Genomic DNA, 20523 nt, shown 5'->3' with positions numbered 1-20523 from the left:
AGGTTCTGTAGGAGCCTGAGGATTCCCCACATCCAGGTGATGCTAACGCTGGCGGTCTAGGGACCCCACCTCAAGAACCACTCTACCTAAAGCTCTCTGAGGGGTGTCTCTGGTTAAACACTCCACAGATGTTAGCTGTGGTTCTTTTGGGAGAGGAGGGGTGTCCACAGAATCTGTTTCCGACTTTCTCTGAGGAGGACCACCTCCCTCACTTCTACAGAATAAGGAGAGGCAGAGCTCTGCCCACAGCTACCCCAGTCTCCCACGGCCTTGGAACTGATGCCTCCTCCAGGGTGAGGAAAAGGCAGAGGGAGAAGGACAGGGAACACAGGCTTCTCCTGCACAAAAGTAAAGCCCTGGGAAGTCAGAAGAGCCAGACGGCGGCCCTAGCTCTTCCTCTGGCCAGCTGGGTGGTCTCGGACAAGTGACTTAAGCTCTCTGGTCCTCAGTGACTCCTTTATAAAATGAGGGATTCAGAAGCCCCCAACCAGCCCAGTGTGCCAGCTCGGAAACAGATGCCGCAGCTCTGATCAAGCCTTCGGCTGAGGCAGCCCCAGCAGATGCTTGAACTGCAACCTCAGGGGAGGCCTGGAGGCACAACCCCCAGCTAAGCTGCTCCCAGATTCCCACTTTTCAGAAACTGTGAGATAATAAAATGCATGTGGCATGAGATTGTTAAGTTTTGGGAATAAGTTGCCCCGAAGCAATAAATAATATACTCAAGGGAGGCATCTGAAAGGCCACACTTAGAGCTTGGGTCCCTGAAAATCACTACAGAGAAACGTCCTACTAGGTGCATTCCAGAGAGCTTCCCAGGTGGCGCTAGTGATAAAGAACCTGCCTGTCAGTGCAGGAGGTCCACCAGACTCAATTTCTGAGTCAGAAGATCCCCTAGAGGAGGAAATGGCAACCCATTCCAGTATTCTTGCCTGGTAAATCCCATGGATAGAGGAGACTGGCGGTCTATAGTTCATGGAGTGGCAGAGATTGGGACATGACTGAAGCGGCTTCATATGGAGGTACCTTCTAGTACAAGGTTCCCTAGTTCAAGGGTGTGGCATTCAGGGGAAAATATTTTAGCAGATTTATGTCCTTGAAGGAGCCTCAAAGACAACATATGAAGCGAATGAAATGTGAATCCAAAGGCTGTACAAGTATCTTCCAATAGTGACACGGTGTATGAAAAGATGTCAGACAAACCCCTTCACTGTGGGGTAATTATAGAAAGATCCTGAAGATGAAGTAAAAACAAAAAGATCAAAATTCTGTTGGGTTTGTTAGGGACCCAGAAAATGCAGGTAAGAGGTGTCAAGGTTTATAAACATAAAACCTAAAGCAAAATGCTCAACTCCTACTGAGCTGACAAATGCAATCACAATCTGGCAGGCACCGTGAAACAACCCAACTTCTTTTTAAAGAACAGTCAGGTCTTTGCTTAGACCACAGAGGAATGAGTACACCCATAGGGCTGTGACAGCCCCCAAGCTGAAAGGTGACCCCCACATCATTCATGCCTGTCACCCAGAAGCCTTCTGAGATGAGGCACCTGCCAGGCAGAGAATAAGGACTGCAGATCTGAGCTGATGGAGCACAGGTCCCAGCAGCTCTAATTCACAGTGTTCAGCACAGTGGTTCAAAGCATAGGCTCTAGGAAGCAAACTGCCTAGGTTTAAATGTGAGCTCCACCTCTTCCTGGCAGTATGACATTGCCATAATTATTTAACTTTTCTCAGTGGTAGCTTTCTGCTCTATAAAAAGAAGAACGTATGTTATGCAGATTAAATGAGATATTTCATGTAAGTTTTAGCATGCTGTTTCCTACACTTGCAGGACTCAATACATGTTCACTTTTGTTATTATCACATTGCTATTACAATTTTGAATACAGTTCAAAGCATGGGATAGAAGGAAAGAGATACTTCCTCAAGGAGTGGTGTGACATCAGCCATTACCATTCACCTGACTTTCCATAATAATAATATCAATTGTTGCTGCTTCAGTTCTTCGACATTCCTTCCATTCAGAGATGGGGTATATGCCCTTCTCCCTTCAAAGTGGGTGGGATTTTGTAACTGTTTCAACCAACAGACTATACTATGGACAAAAGTGACACTGTGTGACTTTTGAGACCAGGTCATTAAAGTGTTTCTGTTCTGCCTTGCTCACTGGAATACTTGTACTTAAAGCCATCAGCTGCCATGGAATAGCTGGCCATCCTGCAGCTGCCATGTTGTGAGGAAGCCCAAACCAGCCACGGAGAGACACCACATGGAAGGCCCCAAACCTATAACAGCAAAGAAAGACACCAGGCCAATGCCCACAGCTCCAACCCTCGCCGTTCCTGCTCCAGCCACCAACTAACTGCACGAGCCCTTCTACCTGCCAGAATCACTCAGCTACGCCCTTCTGAAATCCCTCACCCACAGACACCATGAGAGCTAACAAAATAATTGGTGTTGTTTTAAGCCATTATGTTTTAGGTGATCTCTTAGGCAGCAATTGGGAACTGGAAGATTCATAATAAGCATATGTGACACCCATCCAGGGTTACTTTCCCACCTGCTATCTCGTTTCATCCTCACAAATGTACAGGGAAGAACACATTATTATTCTCATTTCGTAATAATAAAATAGACTCCAAGAGAGTAACTGAACTGCCCCAGGTCACATGGCTAGTGAGTGGTAAAGTAAAGATTTCTGGTTAGACATTCTGACTCCGGTTTACAGTTTTTGTGCTGAACCATGGCTGACTCCCCGAATGGACCAGAACCAGAAATGCAAGAAAAACACACATATCTGTACAAACAGAGGCAGAAGCGGAGATCAAAGAGGATCATTCTGTTCCAAGTCCAGAAGCACAGAGAAACCAGTCCCTCATGGAAGCAGAATTGCCCTGACAACAGAAATATGCAGGAAGAAAACGGGCAGCAGCAACTTGAAGGGGACATCATTAGGGAACCATAAGAGGGCACAAGGCCCCGGTTTCTATCATCAGCAATCTCAGCTGACAGCCCAGGCGTCATTACAGAAGGGTTTTCAGAAATACTTGTCATAGCCCTGAGAAGTTCCAGCGCCACCAGAGATGATGACAACGTCCCTAGTTACGAGGCCCTGCACGCTGACAGAGTGTCAGGACCAGCTTGAGCGCTGGTAACCATAAGCGCTGCCGAAGGAGGAGGATTCTATTTTGACTCCACTGACTGACATTTCTTGTTTGGCTCTATGGAATTTTCCCTAAAATCTTTAAAGATGCCAAGTGATGGAAACAGGAGGAGCATATTGCTAATAGGTCTACAGCCAGCATCTCAGGGCACGTGTGCCCCTGGAGGAGACAACATTGAAATAAGATGCCAGCAGGCCAGAACTTGCTAATCCATCTATGGAACCTCTGAACAGAATCCAGGGTTCATCACAGGTGAATTCCACCAAAAAAATAACTAAGAAGTAACATTACCAAGACACACAAAAAGTATAATAAACGAACAAGGACTTCTCTGGCACTCCAGTGGTTAAGACTCTGAGCAGGGATGGGTTCAATCCCTGGTCGAGGAAGTAAGGTCCCACATGCCATGGGGTGTGCTCAATAAATAAATGTACAAAACCTAATTCTCAGGTGCAAAAGACTAAAAAATAAGTTATGGTAGCAACAAGCCCAAGATCTTTATCTCTCAAAGAGCATAGAGATAAAGTGAACCCCATAATTTAATTTAGTTCTTTAAAGCAGTAGTTTCCAAACAGTTTCTACTAGATATCTCAGAATCACTTGGATACAAAATTTTAATACCTAAATTTTGAGCCCTATTCTCAGAGATTCTCAAATCAGTAGGATGGATGGGTTCCATGAATATGCATGTTTGGTTATGTAATTCTAATGTACAACCCAGTTCGGTAACTACTCATTTGACAGAGAATATTCACTGTAACCATAATATCAGTTCTCTAGTAGCCAAGGGCCTCCCCAGTGGCTACTGGCTCAGACAGTAAAGAATCTGCCTGCAATGCAGGTGACCTGGATTTGTTACCTGGGTCTAGAAGATCCCCTGGACAAGGAAATGGCTACCCACTCCAGTATTCTTGTCTGGAGAATTCCATGGACAGAGGAGCCTGGCAGACTACACTCCATGGGATCATGCAGAGTTGGACATAACTGAGTGACTAACACTTTCACTTTCTAGTAGCCAAACTCCAAAATGTTAACAGAGAATATGGCTTCTTTGAAGAAAAATCTGTTTTCTAGGCTCCCTTGCAGCCAGGTGGCAGCTAAAGGTACCAGCTAAATGAAGTTCTGCCAATGTGACCTAAAAGGGACTGACTGTGAAATTTCTAAGACATGTTCCTAAAGCAAGCTGATACTCTCCCCCTTCCTGCTAGATGGAATGTGACTGACAGAGCTGAAGCTCTACCATGCAATGACCTTGAGAATGCCAGTCACACCAGCTGGGTGACGAGATAAAGAAAGGCTGCCTTCCAGATATGAACATCCCTACACCGGCAGCCTCCGGACTTCTTACACGTAAATAGAAAAAAGGTGCAAAGTACCTGTTACTTGGAATTGTTTGATAAATCACAGTGAAGTCAACTACTAACACAACTAATGATGCTACTGTTTGCCTAAAATTCTAATATACATTGTTACCACTGAAACAGTTTGAGGCAAGAACTTGATTTTAATCCATAACATACAAACAAAGAAACCCACATGCAGAAGAGTGATGTAAAGTGCTCAGAGCCTCACCACCATCAAGGTAGGAAGGGAGCCAGATTTGGGCTCCTGTCCCACTTTGAAAGCCTTTAAAAAAAATGGGGGTATAACTGTTTTACAATGTTGTGTTGGTTTCTGCTGTACAACAAAGTGAACCAGTTACATGTATACATATAACTCCTCCCTCTTGGATCTTCCTGCCATCCACCAAAAACATGTGTACCCCAATGTTCATCATAGCACTGTTCACAACAGTCAGGATATGAAAGCAACCTGAATGTCCACTGACAGATGATTGGATAAAGAAGATGTGGTACATATATACATTACTGAAATATTATTCAGCCATATAAAGGAATGAAATTGGGTCATCTGTAGAGAGGTGGATGGACCTAGAGTCTGTCATACAGAGTGAAGTCAGAAAGAGAAAAACAAATATTATATATCAACACATGTATGTGGAATCTAGAAAAATGATACAGATGAACCTATTTGCAGGGCAGGAATAAAAAGCCAGTGGTCTTTTGCCCACACTATTTTGTGGGACACTTGGGGCAGAAGCCCTCTTTAGAAATAGGATGTATGTATCTCAGAAAGCTGAGCAGGAGAAGGAAGCCACTGGCCACACAGGCAACAGCAGGAAGAGGAATCCTCTGTTTTCACCCTCTGTTACATTTGCACCCTCCCATTTCTTTTTTTCCTTTTCCTTTTCTATTTTTCACCTCCTTAATCTTACCCAGTGGTTTAAGTCAGTCTGAGTCATAATAATGTATACACACTCGAGGAAAAGCATTTCCTCCCCCGGGCCAGCCCACATTCTAAACCGATGTCATGACCATAACCAGAGAGTAGAGAACCTGAAAGAAATCAAACCAGCCTTCACTCAGGCAGGGAAAGACCATTCCCAAGTTAGGGCCCACCCCAGACCAGCCTAGATCATGAGCGTTTAACTGTTAAAGTTGCTAAGTGCTCATTTTCAAAGATGTATAACAGAGATCTTCCATAACAGAGGCCACTGGCAATGGCTGTGGACGATTAAATGAGACTGGGCCTGGCATACAGTCAGTACCTAATTATAGGAAGCAGATCACTAGGCAATTTAACATAATTCCTGTCTTATGCTCTCCTGAATGCATACCATGCCTTGCCTAAGCCACTGGTTCTTTTCCTGGGTAGAAGGAAGGATGAAGAATTATGCAGTTAACAAATGACTAGCTGGCTCTCTACTCCCCAGCAGCGCCCCCAAGCAACCTGCCAAGTGGACCATGCAGGCAAGATAATACTTGGAGGAGTCAGTCACATGATGGAGAAGGGTGCAGAACCCAACTTCCTGCCTCAATGACTCAATGAGATCCTCCCCTTCTCCCCTTTCCCCTTTCAAACCTGTAGGACTTCCCTGGTGGCCGACTGGTGAAGAGTCGATTTGCCAGTACAGGGGACACGTGCTCAATCCCTGGTCCAGGAAGATTCCACGTGCTGTAGGGCAACTAAGCCCGTGAGCACTACTGCTGACCCCTCACTTAAAGCCCATGCTCCACCACAAGAGAAGCCGCCACAATGAGAAGCCCGTGTAAACTGGAGAAGTAGCCCTCGCTGGTCACAACTAGAGAAGACCTGCACACAGCAGTGAAGACCCAGCACAGCCAAAAGTAAATACATAAACGAACAAATGTTTTTACAAAGTGAAACAAAAATGAAATTCATTAAGGAAAAAAAGTATCATGGCAGAGCACAATCTTCAGAGTCGGTCTTGGATCCCAAGTCCGTCTTCTCCCCAGACTGCCAGATTTAGGATTAAAGCATCTTTCCTTTCTATTAATACTTGCCTCTCAAATTATTGACTTTTGAATGGCGAGCAGACAAACCTGAGTTTGGGAACAAACAGAATTTCTCTTTTCGTCCATCATCTCTTCCTGACTTCCCACCTCAGAAGGTAAGAGCCAGAAGAAAGGGAATTTTGTTTCTTTTCCCATCACTGCTATTTCTTAGCATACAAAACTGTGCAATCCACAACAGAGACTCAACAGATACTTGTTGGATGAATGATGACGATACCACAGCCACTTCCCTGTCTGGTTCTCTGGGCTCAACTGATGAGCTATCTCACTATGCCCTAAATCCTCTCTTGCTTGACAGAGTCTTGTTTCACATTTTTCCTACCCCCACACACAATCCTCATAGGACATCCTCCATCTACCTTTCTCCACCTCTCTACCAGCTCACACTTCAACCAGCGTGAAGAATCCCCAAGAAATCTTCTAGTCCTCAGGGGCTCTCCCTGATCACTACAGTGGTCTAGAATCTGCTCCCTGACCTTGCACAGACCTGAGTCTACATCACTTCATAACTAAGCCCTGTATCTGCTTATGACATACTACACAGTCTCACTGACATCACTAAAAACCCTCTTCACATGAACAGCATCTTATAGTTTGAAAACTCTTTTCTCTTTAGGAGTTCGAAGTCTAAACATTATGAGAATGCGGTCAGGAAATGGAATAAACAAACACCAGGTAATATCTGTCTGTATCTAACTAAAAATAACAAAAATGACCCACAATTGAAAACACAGTTTGTACCAGACAGTATTTGTGGCTTTCTCTGGCCATCCCACTTCCTTTTCACAATACTGCATGAAACAGGTGTTATTTTCTAAAGTTTGTTGAGGAGGCACATCTGTTCAGAGAGGTTAGGTAACTTGTTCAAGCACTCACAGCAAAAGCCAACAGAGCTGGGAAGTGAACTCAGGCTTCTTTATCTCAAAAGGTCTTGCACTTAACAAGGAGGGGCTTCTCTGGTGGCTCAGATGGTAAAGAATCCGCCTGCAGTGCAAGAGACCTGGGTTTGATCCCTGGGTCAGGAAGATCCCCTGGAGAAGGGCATGGCAACCCACTCCAGTATTCTTGGCTGGAGAATTCCATGGACAGAGAAGCCTGGAGGGCTGCAGTCCATGGGGTCTCAAAGAGTCAGCCACGACTGGGTGACTAACACTTAACAGAGATACTCTAATTTCCCTCCACTAGGACTGGAAGAAGCATAAAATGAGTGTGTGTGTCTGTCCTCATGCACATTCAGAGCACACAAAAGCACAGATGTATGAAGGAGGGGGCTGAGGGTCAGCAAGGAGAGGCAGTGGGTAAGTTTTTCAAATGACCGAAGAGTTGCTAAGAAAGCCAGCATATCAAAGTTCAAAAAACTGCTTTAGATGAGCAAGTCTCTGGTTCTGAATTACAGAAGCTGGGTGTAAGGTGAGAATGAGGTCCAGGGGAACTGCCAAGCTGGGCCACAGGCCAGGGACACCGCTGCCACTGGAGGCTAAGAAACAGGGCCCCCAGGATGACAGCTAGAAATTCTCAGCATGCCAAAACGAGCCACAAAGAAACAAGCAGCAATTTCCATCAATTGGCTGCTCTTAATACCTCTGTGGTGCAGGCTTTCTTATCCCCATTTTTCAGATGAGGACAATTGAGGCTGAGGCTTAAACAATCTGCCAGGCAAAGTGAGTAACCTGGCCAGATTCACACCCAGGCCTGAGTTAAGCATGCCAGCTCTTTCCAGGTCCCTGGCCATGCTTCCAGGAGGCATCGGCCTGGGGCCAGGGTGGGCAATGAGGTGCTGGGTCCTTGGAAGGTTCCCTGGGCTCTTTACCTCGCATTTCTCCACGACCGGCTGCTGCCCGCACTCGGAGCTGTTCCCCGCCACGATGCCGGCGCGAAGATTCTCACTGTCGCCGGTGCCCTCCTCCATGGAGTAGGTCTTAGAGTGGTTGCCACGCCGGTGGGATGGGCTGCGGCCCTGGGCCAAGCTGAGCTGCCGGCGGAGGGCACGGTTCTCCTCCTCCACCTCGCGCACTCGCACCTCCAGGCTCTCGCGCTCCCGCTGGCTGGACGCAGTGTACCGGGGGCTATGTGGCTGGGCCTCCAGTGGGGACAGAGACACCGGCTTCCCATCTGTGGGCACGGAGAGACGGAACAGTTAAGGTCGAGGAAAACAATGTGAGCCCCTCCATGTACCCAGGACATCCAGATTCCTTTCACAGTCCCACCGAGAAAGGAAAGCAGGTGGAAAGTGAGTTATAAATGTATGCATCCAGAGTGAACTGGGAACAGAGTTGAAAGCAGAATGACTTGCCACGAGGGTAAAAAACTAACATGCTGCTTAACTATTTACAATCTCCAAGACCTAGGAGTCCATTGACAGGATAAAGCTGTGGTATATACACGTGGGAACATTACTCAGCCATAGAAAGAAAGAAAGAAAGAATGCCATTTGCAGCAACATGGATGGACCTAGATATTATCATATTAAGTCAAAGGCAAATATCATATGATATCTACTATATGTGGAATCTAAAATATGATACAAATGAACTTATTTATGAAACACAAAAAGATTCAAGAGACTTAGAAAACAAACTTTGGTTATGAAAAGGGATATGGAGAGTAAATTAGGAGTTTGGGATTTGAACAGTCAAACTACAATATATAAAATAAACAAGGTCTTACTGTATGGCATGGGGAGCTATATACAAAACCCTGTAATAAACCATAATGGAAAAGAATATGAAAAAGAATATGTATATATGTATAACTGATTCACTTTGTTGTACAGCAGAAACAATATTGTAAATCAACTATACTTCAATTAAAAAAAGAAAAACTAACAGGCTGTTTAGAGAAGACAATTGTAATTTTCCTAATTAAATCCACTGTCTTCGTTTCCCTACTGGGCACATTTCCAGGTGGATATTCTTGTTAGCAATAAAATATGAATATGAAGGAGGAGGCGGTAGGAGGGAAGGAGAAGAATGGGGGTGGGTAGGAGGAAGTGGAGAAGAGCAAAAGAGAAGAGAAGAAATAAAAAGGAGAAATACTAAGTTTATTTCGTTCTTCCTATGTAAACTCCTATTCATCCTTCAAAACCCAGTTTCAGAAGCATCACCTCTCAAGGGAAGCCTTCTTCAATTTTCAGATAAAATATCTATCAGCATATTTCAACGCAGCACTAAGACAAATATGTACCTATCATACTGGATTTGGTAAATTGTTTTACTAAATGTCTCCTTTGAAGATTGAGGACTTAATAAGGATAAAAACTGGGTCTTATCTTTGTGGTAACATTATATCTGATAAATGCTGGCATAGTGGATGCATCTGTCCATGGCAAGAGTAAAATAGTTAAGTGCAAAAAGGAGGAAGGAAGTAGGAGCATAATCATGTAACTGAATGCCAGAAACAGTCTGTACACTGTCAGAAACCATACACAGAGAGGGCAACTCCATCTCTCAAAGTCACACAAACGGAACACAGGGGAATCAGAATTTGTACCCAGGTTATTCTCGTCTCAGAGCCTGTGCACTCTCCACTTAAATGCGATTTCATAAAAGGCCACATAAAGAGCCATGGATTTAAAAATTAATACAAAAGTCCCATCTCTAAGGATACTTAGCATAACCCCTTGTATACAGTAGGTGCTCAATGCAATCTTACTGTTGAGGAGCCACAGGGACATAAGACACACCCCAAACTGTCCCATGCTGCAGAAATCCTGGAATCCAGCTACAACACAGCTGCCTCAGAGACAACCAAGCAAAAATCACGTCTCTAGAAAATTACCCTCTCTCAGCCGCCTGCTAAAAAAAAAGCTTTTTTTTTTTCCCCCCCGACTTGGAGTTTTTCTCCTTCCTGCCCAGACCCCACTGAGCTTGCACACTGTCCCAGGGAGACTGTGTGACTCACAAAACTCGAGGATCAAAGACTGTGATGAATTACACCCTGTGAGTTTCACCTGTGCTGTGATAACCGAGCCAGCTTGTGCCCAGGGCCTTTTGATGTGTCTGTGGGTTTGCACAAACACAACCCCTTTTTTCCCTCTTAATCACCTCAGGGTAAAACACCTGATCTCTGGGTCCTCTGCTATCCACACAGCAAATATGACTTGCTGAATTCCACTGCTCGGGACCGCAGATCAAAGGCCGAGGCAGAGTGTGTGGGGACATGAAATCACGGGTTGATTAGGACTGCATTGTTACCAAGCTCTCTGATGACAAGCTCAATCCAGGCTTTTGAAACCTGTCTCCTTGTTTGGTAAAACCAAATTAGTTTCACTGAAAACGAAGAAGAAAAGGTAGCAACAGCAATTGTGTTTTCTTAGCCAACATCGACCCTTCCAGCAGGGGTGAGGAAGATGACCACCAAGCTTCCATCAGTGGGCAGGACAGTTAGGCTTTATACCTGCTATGGCTCTGTGTGGGGCTGGGTAGTTGACACTGGTAATGTCTTGGGTTATCACAGCACAAGCAGGTGGCAATTGGTGTCTCCATTACAGATGAGGGAACTGAGCCTCTAAAAGCTTAAGCCATGTTCCCCTCGTGGTGACAGGAAGCAAGGTCTCTGTGACTGCATGTGGCCTAGCTCCTGCATTTAGGCCCTGAATTGGAGGTATAGTTGTTCTGGTGTCTCAGGGGTCTTTTTCTGAAAGCACTTTGGCATATTTGGGGAGGAACCCAGGAGGCTCTGGAAGCCCACCAGGACCCCAGAAGCTCTGGAAAAAAATATAACAAATAGAAACTCTAATAAATTTGTTCTTGAGAGGGATTAAAAGCTCTGAACTTTGGTTTTCTGTTCTCTGAGAGCGGAAACACTCACCCTGCAAGGGTGATAGGAAGTGTAGTAAGACACTGAAATACCAACCATTTGGCCTCTCATTGGAAGGCATTTGGTGTCAATTAGTTGCTGCAACCCCTGTCCAAGGGGTGCAGGTGATGTTATGGCCAAAATGAGCTGATGATGTAAATTAGGGTGCTGAGGGTTCTCCACCTACTGAATACAGACTGTTCTCTGAGTGGTCCTTGGGAGCAAGTGGTCAGCAAACTTTCACTTACTTTGCTACGTGGCATCCCTGCTCCTTCTTCCCTTCAGCCTTAGGCAGGTCAAGTTTCATCCAGAGGCAAAAGAGAAAAGCAAACAGGGTTCCCATAGGGACCCAGTCACTTCCTCTAGTTCCTCTCCCCAAAGCTCCATATTTTGCGTTATTTCTAATTCTTTGACTATGTGCTCGTAAAGACACAATTATGTAATCCTGAAGCAATTCTAAATCCAGGGTAGTGAGGGGGAAAATGCTTTCAGTAACCTGTGTCCATTTCCTGCTTTAAATCCCAGCTGGTTTTGACCAAACATAGCTCTCAAAGACTTGCAGGTGTTTTCTCTACCATAAAACTCCATAAATTTGTCATTGATGAAGTCACATAAAAATAATAAAGTAATAAAATCCAGGCCTCAAAGTGGGGGGAGCTGATGTTGGAGAAAGCAACATGCTTGACTGTGCCCAGTACCTGGCACCTAAGAAGGGGTTGGTAAACAGCAGGGAGGGAGATGGGAGGGAGATTCAAAAGGGAGGGGATATATGTATACCTATGGCTGATTCACGTTGAGATTGGACAGAAAACAAAATTCTGGAAAGCAATTATCCTTCAATTAAAAAATAAATTAAAAAAAAAAAAAAGAATTGGAATTGCTGGTTTGTGTGTTTGTCTGAACAGTGCGTCACCTTGAGCAGGGCCCTTCATCTTCCTCAGCTGGTTTTCATTCTGACAGGGAGTGTCCTGGAGATGTGCTCCAATGCCCTTCTCGGCTTTAACTTCCCAGGAGCTCAAGTACAGATGGACCCTCCGTCTCTAACCTGGGCGACCCATCCAGTGCTGCGTGGGCGGAAATCAAGACAGTGGGGCCCATTGCCCTGCCACATTCACAGCACATTCCAGTTTTATTCAGCCTAACTCTGGCTTTTGTTCCTGGACTACTCTCCTCTCTGGCTCTTGCCCCTTTTGCTCCTGCATCTCCTAACCCTCTGGAGGTGGGGTGAGGAGAGAGTTAGGACAGTGCAAGCTCTGCTTTCTTAGAAGTGGTTTGAACATCTGTGTGATGCCTTTCTGGGCCCTGGTCTCTCCCATCACATGGGACTTTCTGGACTATGGAAACTACTGTACCCACAGCAGTTATTTGTCATGCTGGTAGTGGTGAAGCTTTCCCCTCCAATCCAGCTTGGATAAAATTCCAGCCCAATACACATGCTGAGTACATAGCCTGCTTCATGTGCAACTCATCACCTGAATTCAACCAAGTAGTCTATATACTAGTCACCAAGATAGGTCCACTGGCGCCTGTGGTTCCACACCTGCAGATTCAACCAACCGAGATACATATTGGTTGAAAAAAATTTGCACGTTGAGGGTCAGTGCAGTTCAAACCTGTGTCATTCAAGGATCAACTGTACTTACAAAGTGACCTCATTATAATCTGAATTGCTGGGGGAAGTGGGAGAGATAGCCAAGAAAAGCAAACAAATCACATCTATTCCTAAGAGTATGCATTTGGAATAAGAAAATGCTGAGTCTGAATTACGGTACTGCCATCTGTTTGTAACTGTGTGTTAGTCAGTCAGTCATGTTTAAGTCTGTTTGATGCCATGGACTGCAGTCCACCCAGCACCTTTGTCCATGGGATTTTGCTAGGCAAGAGTACTGGAGTGGGTTTCCCTTCGGGCAAAGTACTTACCTTCTGTGACTCCCTGTCCCCATATGTACAATGGGGGACAGGTGTGTGTGTGTGTGTGACAAGCATATTACCCAGCATCAGGCCTATTCAGAGTAGACACTCAAGTTTCCCCTTTCCACCCACACCACCAAATCTGGAGGCAGGACACAAAGACATGGTGAAGAGGATCCTCCACTTCTGAGCCCCTTTGGCCTTTGCTTTTCTGTTCCCTTTCCTTCCAGGTTTCTTTCTTTCTTTCTTTTTCTTTTTTTTTATCTACACTTAATTTGTACACAGAGAGCATCTTTATCACATAATGCCTATACGTTTTGCTCTACAGTTCAGCCCACTTTTAAAATGTCAAACAAGACATCATTTGAAATCTCAGTTGACAACATCTTCCTCCTCCCTCCCAAACTTCTTAAAAAACACGAATTTATCACTGGATTTGAATCTCTGAATCCACTTGAGATGAATGTTCTGAATTAAGAATCAAAACATCTAAGATTCAGAACAAAAAAGGTAAATTGAAAACCAACCTCCGTGCAGTGCGGTGACATAGATTAGGGACTTGGCACCCAGAACGTCTTAAGCGATGATCTGAACTGATTTGTGTGTGCTGAAATCTCTCTGGAGTGCTGGCATTTCACACCGTGATATCCGCCACTGAAAATGGATAGAACTGGGGGCTCGTTAATGGGTTGGGGGCTCACACCAGCCCCTTCCAGAGGTGACACCCCTAGATCTTTCTAGGCAAGGACACTAGAGTCCCTGCACTCATGCTCAGATTTCACAAAGCTGTCTTCGCCCACCCACCCCCCCAACTACATCATCCTACCCATGATGAAGACACTGCATTCCTAACCTTTATACAGCAAAATCCCCCTACGTACAATCTGTTGCCAGGGCCTGCCAATTTTCCCTTCCTGATGTTTGAAGCACTTGTTTCTAATTCTATTTCAAACATTCCATCAAATCCAGCCTTTTAATGGTATCCTAAAACAGGGGTCAAACTTTTTCTATAAATGCCCAGAGACTAAATATGTTTTACTTGGCAGGCCACGTGGTCTCGAATGCAAGGACTCAACTGGCATGGCGGCACAAAAGCAGACACAGAAATTCCCAACTCATCCCTAATGAGTATGGCTGTGTTCCAACAAAACTTTATTTAAAACAACAAGTGCTGGGCCAGATTTGGCCTGCAAGCCCTAGCTTGTGGGCCATTGTTCTAGCACATTGGTCTCCTCAGTTTGCCTCCCCACTTCCAATCTCTGTCTGTTCCAGCCAGCCTTACTCACAGGTGCCAGGGATCATGTTCTTAATGAGAACTCTATTCCCATCACATTTTGCAATTTGAAAAAATGTACAGAAGCCACTCCATCGGCTTCAACGTCATCAATCAAACACTTGGTCAGTTCCTATTGAGCACATGTCCAGTGCTTAGAGGCTGTGTCATTTCATTTTAATTCATACAACACTTTAAATGAAGGGGGTGCTCTCACTGTGTTAGACAAATGGGAAAAAGAAGAAACAGGCTCATGATTTAACTTGTTCAATTTCATCCCAGCAACAAACAGCAAAGGGAGCAATATGAACCCAGGCTCACTGGCTCCAGATCAATTTCTCTATTTGCCCCAACCATAATGTCTCCTATTTGCCCCTCTCCAAACAAGTACAATCTAGTTTGTTGTTTCTTCTGCTTCATCTCTTGGTCCCTTAGGCCAGTGGTTCTCAATCTTGGCTACCATTACAATCCCTTGAGAAACAACAACAACAAAACTCTCAGATTAATTAGCTCAGAATCTCTGGAGATTAAGGTCTAGATATCAGAATTTTAAGAAGCACCACTCTCCTGGTTCTCCTCTGTAGCTGAGGTTGAGAAATCGTGGCTTAGGAATTTCCCCCAGTTCTCAGGCTGAGGTACCATAAGCCCTAGCTGCCACTGTTTGCTCCTTAAAGCAAATTTAAGAAACTGGCTTAGATACAAAGAGGTCTTTAGCAGCACTGTTGCACTTTATTCTGGTGCTGCTCTAACCCAGGGCCCAGCTTCTTTGCTTGAGTCTCTACTATATTCTTAGAAACTCCCGTCATGTAACCCACGGAAACTTAATTTCCTTTATACCCTAGGCTACTCGGTGTTCTAGCTCCTCCAAGCTTGGGGCTGTTGCTGCTATCAATTCCTCTTCCTTCCAGGATGAGACCTCTTCCTAAAGCAGGGCCCTATGACTGCAGCAGCCAGAACTTCCAGCTTCCCTGGTTCACCCAGACACCCATCTCAAAGACCGATAGGTCACTTCACTCCAATGAACTCTCCAACTCCTCACCTTTCACCTAAGGTTCTGCTCATTAAGGATGCATTTTGTAATTTTAGAAAACACAATGCCCTTCTTTCAATCAAAATAAAAACTTCACATGTGTGCATGCTAAGTCGCTTCAGTCGTCTGACTCTTTGCAACCCCAAGGACTATAGCCCACCAGGCTCCTCTGACCATGAGATTCTCCAAGCAAGAATACTCGAGTGGGGTGCCGTGCCCTCCTCCAGGGGTACTTCCCAACCCAGGGATGGAATCTGCATCTCTTATGTATTCCTGCATAGGCAGGTGGGTTCTTTACCACTAGGGCCACCTGGGAAGCTCAAAAACTTCACACCCTTCTTCAAGGCATTTTAAAATTGCAAAATAAATTAAATATTGTGGCCAGAGTCATTTTAGAAAAATTTAGAAATCTCAGTGCAACCTTGAAAGTTGCACGTTTTAGTGAAAGTCACTCAGTTGTGTCCGACTCTTTGTGACCCCATGGAATATACAGTCCATGGAATTCTCCGGGCCAGAATACTGGAGTGGGTAGCTGTTTCCTTCTCCAGGGGATCTTCCCAACCCAGGGATGGAACCCAGGTCTCCCGCAGTGCAGGCAGATAAAACTGTTGTTAAATTTTAATCACTGGAGCCCCATGTGACAGTTAATTCTACTGATACGTCACAAGTCCAGGTGTCACTAATTCTGGGTAGTTGATAGTTTCAGAGAAAGACACAGGTCTGGGTGGAGCCACTTTCCCAAGTTCTGGAATTGTGGAATCCAGCTCACCCAGAGAAGAAAAATGGGAGTGATGACATGAAAAGGCTGCTTACTTGTTATGGAATAAATAGGGTATATTTTACCCCAAGATTCTCCAAAGTCATTTTCTGGAAGTCATGTTCAGCAACCAAAGCAAACTTGGGTTCCAGCAAAGACCCTGAAGGTCATCTGGCAAAGATCAAACACAACAGTAAGGAAAGAGCACCCCACAACTTCTAAAAAGAATCGGGTATATTTTGGAGATTAATTCTTTATCAATTGTTTCATTTGCTAATAATTTATCTTATTCTGAGGGCTGAGTTTTCACCTTGCTTATAGTTTCCTCCATGTGCAAAAGCTTTTAAGTTTGATTAGGTCCCATTTGTTTATTTTTGTTTTTACTGCCATTATTCTAGGAAGTGGGTCATAGAGGATCTTGCCGTGGTGTATGTCAGAGAGTGTTCTGCCTATGTTTTCCTCTAAGAATTTTATAGTTTCTGGTCTTATATTTAGGTCTTTAATCCATTTTGAGTTTATTTTTGTGTATGGTGTTAGGAGGTGTTCTAATTCCATTCTTTTACACACAGTTGACCAGTTCTCCCATCTCCAAAATATACAAGAAGCTCATGTAGCTCAATACCATCAAAACAAACAACCCAGTCAAAAAGGGGGCAGAAGAGTTAAACAGACATTTCTCCAAAGAAGACATAGAAGCCATTCTCCAAAGAAAATGGCTAATAAACACATGAAAAGATGCTCAACATTGCTCATTATCAGAGAAATGCAAATAAAAACTACAAAGAGGTAGCATCTCACACGTCAGAATGGCTATCATCAAAAAGTATATAGACAATAAATGCTAGAGAGGGTGTGGAGAAAAGGGAACGCTCTTAGACTGTTGGTGGAATGTAAATTGATACAGTCCCTATGGAGAGCAGTATGGAGATTTCTTAAAAACTAGGAATAAAGCTACTATATGACCTAGTCATTCCATTACTAGGCATATACCCCGAGAAGCCAGAACTGACAAAGATACATGTACCCCAATGTTCACTGTGGCACTATTTACAATAGCTAGGACATGGAAGCAACCTAGATGTTTATTGGTAGAAAAATTGATAAGGAAGTTGTGGTACATATATACAATAGAATATTACTTAGCTACAAAGAGGAACACATTTGAGTCAGTTTTAATGAGGTGGAAGAACCTAGAGCCTGTTACTGTGAAGTAAAAAAGAGCAAGACAAATATCATATTAATGGGTATATATATGGAATTAAGAAAGATAGCATTGATGATCCTACTTGAAGGGCACCAAGGAAACACAGACATTTTGGACACACTGGGGGAAGGAGAGGGTGGGATGATATGAGAGAAGAGCGTTGAAACATGTACATTACCGTATGTAAAATAGACAGCCAGTGGGGGTTTGTTGTATGATGCAAGGAACCCAAAGCCAGTGCTCTTTGACAACCTAGAGGGGTGGGATGGGGACAGAACACAGGATGGGGGTTCAAGAGGGAGGGGACATACGTATAACTAATGCCAAATCATGTTGATGTATGGCAAAAACCATCACAATATTGTAAAGTAATTGTCCTCTAATTAAAAAAATAAAATATACTAAAAAGAAAAAAAAAAGGCAGAAAAGAACTGCAACCAGCAGGCTAGAAAAAGTGGCCTAGATTCATCTCATCATAATAGATTTTTCCTTCATGAAACTGTTTTCCAGAACCTTGTCTTAAAGAGCTTCATTAAGTCTAGAAAATGAAGACATTTTTAGCACCAATTTGCTCTCTCCCTAGCTGGGTTTTGGCTAGAAGTGCTTAAAGGTATCCTAATAAGCAACAGTGTCAGTGGTTTGCCCCTTGAAACTTCAGGATCAATGATTTCAAAGCTTCATTTTTTTCCCCCCCAAACATCCTAAGTTCTAAAAGTCGGAGACAGTTGGTCTTTGAACCACTGTTCTTATAGAAGTGTAACTGAATCTTTCCGCTTCTAAATCTGGCCAATCTTATTTCTCTTTGATGTCCAAAGAATCTAAGTATTAACAGAAAGACTTTGTTGGTAGCATTGAAATCGTCAGCAAACAAGAAAAAGTATAATGTATTTAGGGCTCTATTTTTTATCTAATTGAATGACATGGGCTTAGACCACTAAGGTAGTTTAGAAAACAACTACTGGAGTTTAACAACATGGTGCATCCCAGAAAATGTGGCCTTTATTCCAGTCTGAAGAATCAGCCAGTGTGTGAGAGCAAAGTAAATTCACCTTCCCATCACCTGTGATCACTCTCTGCCCCCATTTAGTTCATTAACTTCAATCATGTTTTTCTTGCGTAGCCTCAAAGATGCCAAGCTTTACTGGTGATCTTCAATGGCTGTTTCCTGTTCTACGGTGCCTTGAGACATAGTTCATATACTTGTGATAGTTGGAAAAAGTTCCCTTTATTAGGAGAGACTTCAAAACCAGAAGCAAAATGAGCACAATGATTTTATCCTTTGCAAAGTGTGAAAGGGACTGCCACCCCAAGTTACCAACCAACATGTCCTTTGATTGAATAATCAGACTTAGAAATATTCTAGAATTCCTCCTTATAATTTCCTTTTTGGAAGCATTCAAGATAAACGACTTCATATTTTTCCATTGATCTATTTTTTTAACCTTAGCAATAAATGTGCTATTTTATATGAAATATTCATAGCCCTTATAAAATCCCACTAATATGTTCCAAGAGTAGCAAATCATATATGTTGGAGAGAATCATATTTTATAATAAACCATTCTTAATGAGGCTTACTTTTTTTTTTTTTTTTTTTTGGTAACTAAAATCTTGTTCACATCAAGAAAGCTACATGGGATGAACTCTTCATCAAGGTTTTAAATTTTATATCTGTCACACTAAGGATACTGAAAACTATTCTTTTCTAAAAATGTGAACTCATACTTGGTGTAAGCCTCACATTGTCATTCTTGGTGGCCATTTTTACTCATCAGAAAACATTGAAAAATAATTTTAATGGGGAATATTGACAAGAAAGTCTGGTTTGGATTATGGAGGGATAGAAGATTTCAATGGCAGGCAGCAGCTGCATCAGGACTCAAGACAAATCTACAAAGCCCTCACTCATCCATTCTGCTCCCTTCTCTTCCTCAGGGCTCTTTGTTGCCATTGTTGTTTAGTTGCTAAGTCATGTCCGACTCTTTTGTGACTCCATGGACTGTAGCCTGCCAGACTCTTTTGTCCATGGGATTTTCCAGGCAAGAATACTGGAGTGGGTTGTCATTTCCTTCTCCAGGGCTTCTTCCCTGCCTGGGGATCAAACCCATGTCTCTTGCATTAGCAGGTGGATTCTTTACCACTGAGCCACCAGCGAAGCCCCCCTACCCCCAGGGCTCCTAGGTTATCTCATTTTAGGGGTGAAGTGTCAGAGCGGAATTCAGATCTAGGGAAAAGAGTCAAGGACTCTTGTAAAAAGGACTCAAAAGAATGACTGCCTTCTAGCAGGCATGCATCTCTCACTGGACTGTGTCAGACTTGAAGGATGGTTCTCCGCTCATCCAGGGAAGAAGGGGACAAGCAAACAGCACAGCCGGACCTGGATGTTCTCCTGTGTTTGGAGGACAGCACATTCTCATGAATGTTCTGGGAGTGAAAAAGGAAAGTGAAGTCGCTTAGTCGTGTCCGACTGTTTGTGACCCGTGGACTGTAGCCCACCAAGCCTCTCCGTCCATGGGATTCTCTAGGCAAGAAAAAGGAAAACTGAGTGCAAAACATGGCTAGAAGTTGAGGCAGTATTCCTCAAACTATGTCAGTGACGGTCATCGCTGTGCTTATCTGCCACGGCATCTGAAGTGAGGCATATGCCAATCTGAGCAAAGGCTCTTTCTCTGGGCTGTATGTAAGTGAGGAGCAACACAGGGGAAAAACCCCATCTCCCACCTCTAGTGTTTCAGGAGCTCTTGTGTCAGTGAGGACTGGCTTGATCTGCATCACCTTTTCTGGGCCCTCTGACACACCGCATCTGCTCTACGTTGAACTGGCATTGAGATATAGCCACTGCTCTTCATGCAAACCTCATGCAGAAAGCAGAGCCTCAGGGGAACCCAGCCTGGCCTGCAGTGTTCATGATATAGTTAGACCTGATGAGATACCGAAAAAAAAGGAGTTGGGAAGCAGATCAGTAGAAAGAGTTATCCAGACAAGCACGACTCTTGACGTGCATGGTTAAA

The 20523-nt window shown here is 44.0% G+C and overlaps 1 protein-coding gene across 2 annotated transcripts in view; it reads right to left on the bottom strand.

The window, feature by feature from the left end:
* The window catches only part of LARGE1 (LARGE xylosyl- and glucuronyltransferase 1), a 614612-nt gene that overhangs the window by 327099 nt on the left and 266990 nt on the right, over nt 1-20523 (bottom strand). For both annotated transcript variants that reach the window (XM_040234777.1, XM_040234778.1), the window contains exon 3: nt 8351-8652. In XM_040234777.1, the coding sequence (XP_040090711.1) occupies nt 8351-8652 (302 nt within the window). The remainder of the gene's footprint in view (nt 1-8350; nt 8653-20523) is intronic.

Source organism: Oryx dammah, unplaced genomic scaffold, assembly GCF_014754425.2.
Source record: "Oryx dammah isolate SB20612 unplaced genomic scaffold, SCBI_Odam_1.1 HiC_scaffold_29, whole genome shotgun sequence".
Classification (NCBI taxonomy): Eukaryota; Metazoa; Chordata; class Mammalia; order Artiodactyla; family Bovidae; genus Oryx; species Oryx dammah.
Note: the sequence above shows the minus strand (reverse complement) of the source record. Positions and strands in the feature narration are given on the sequence as shown.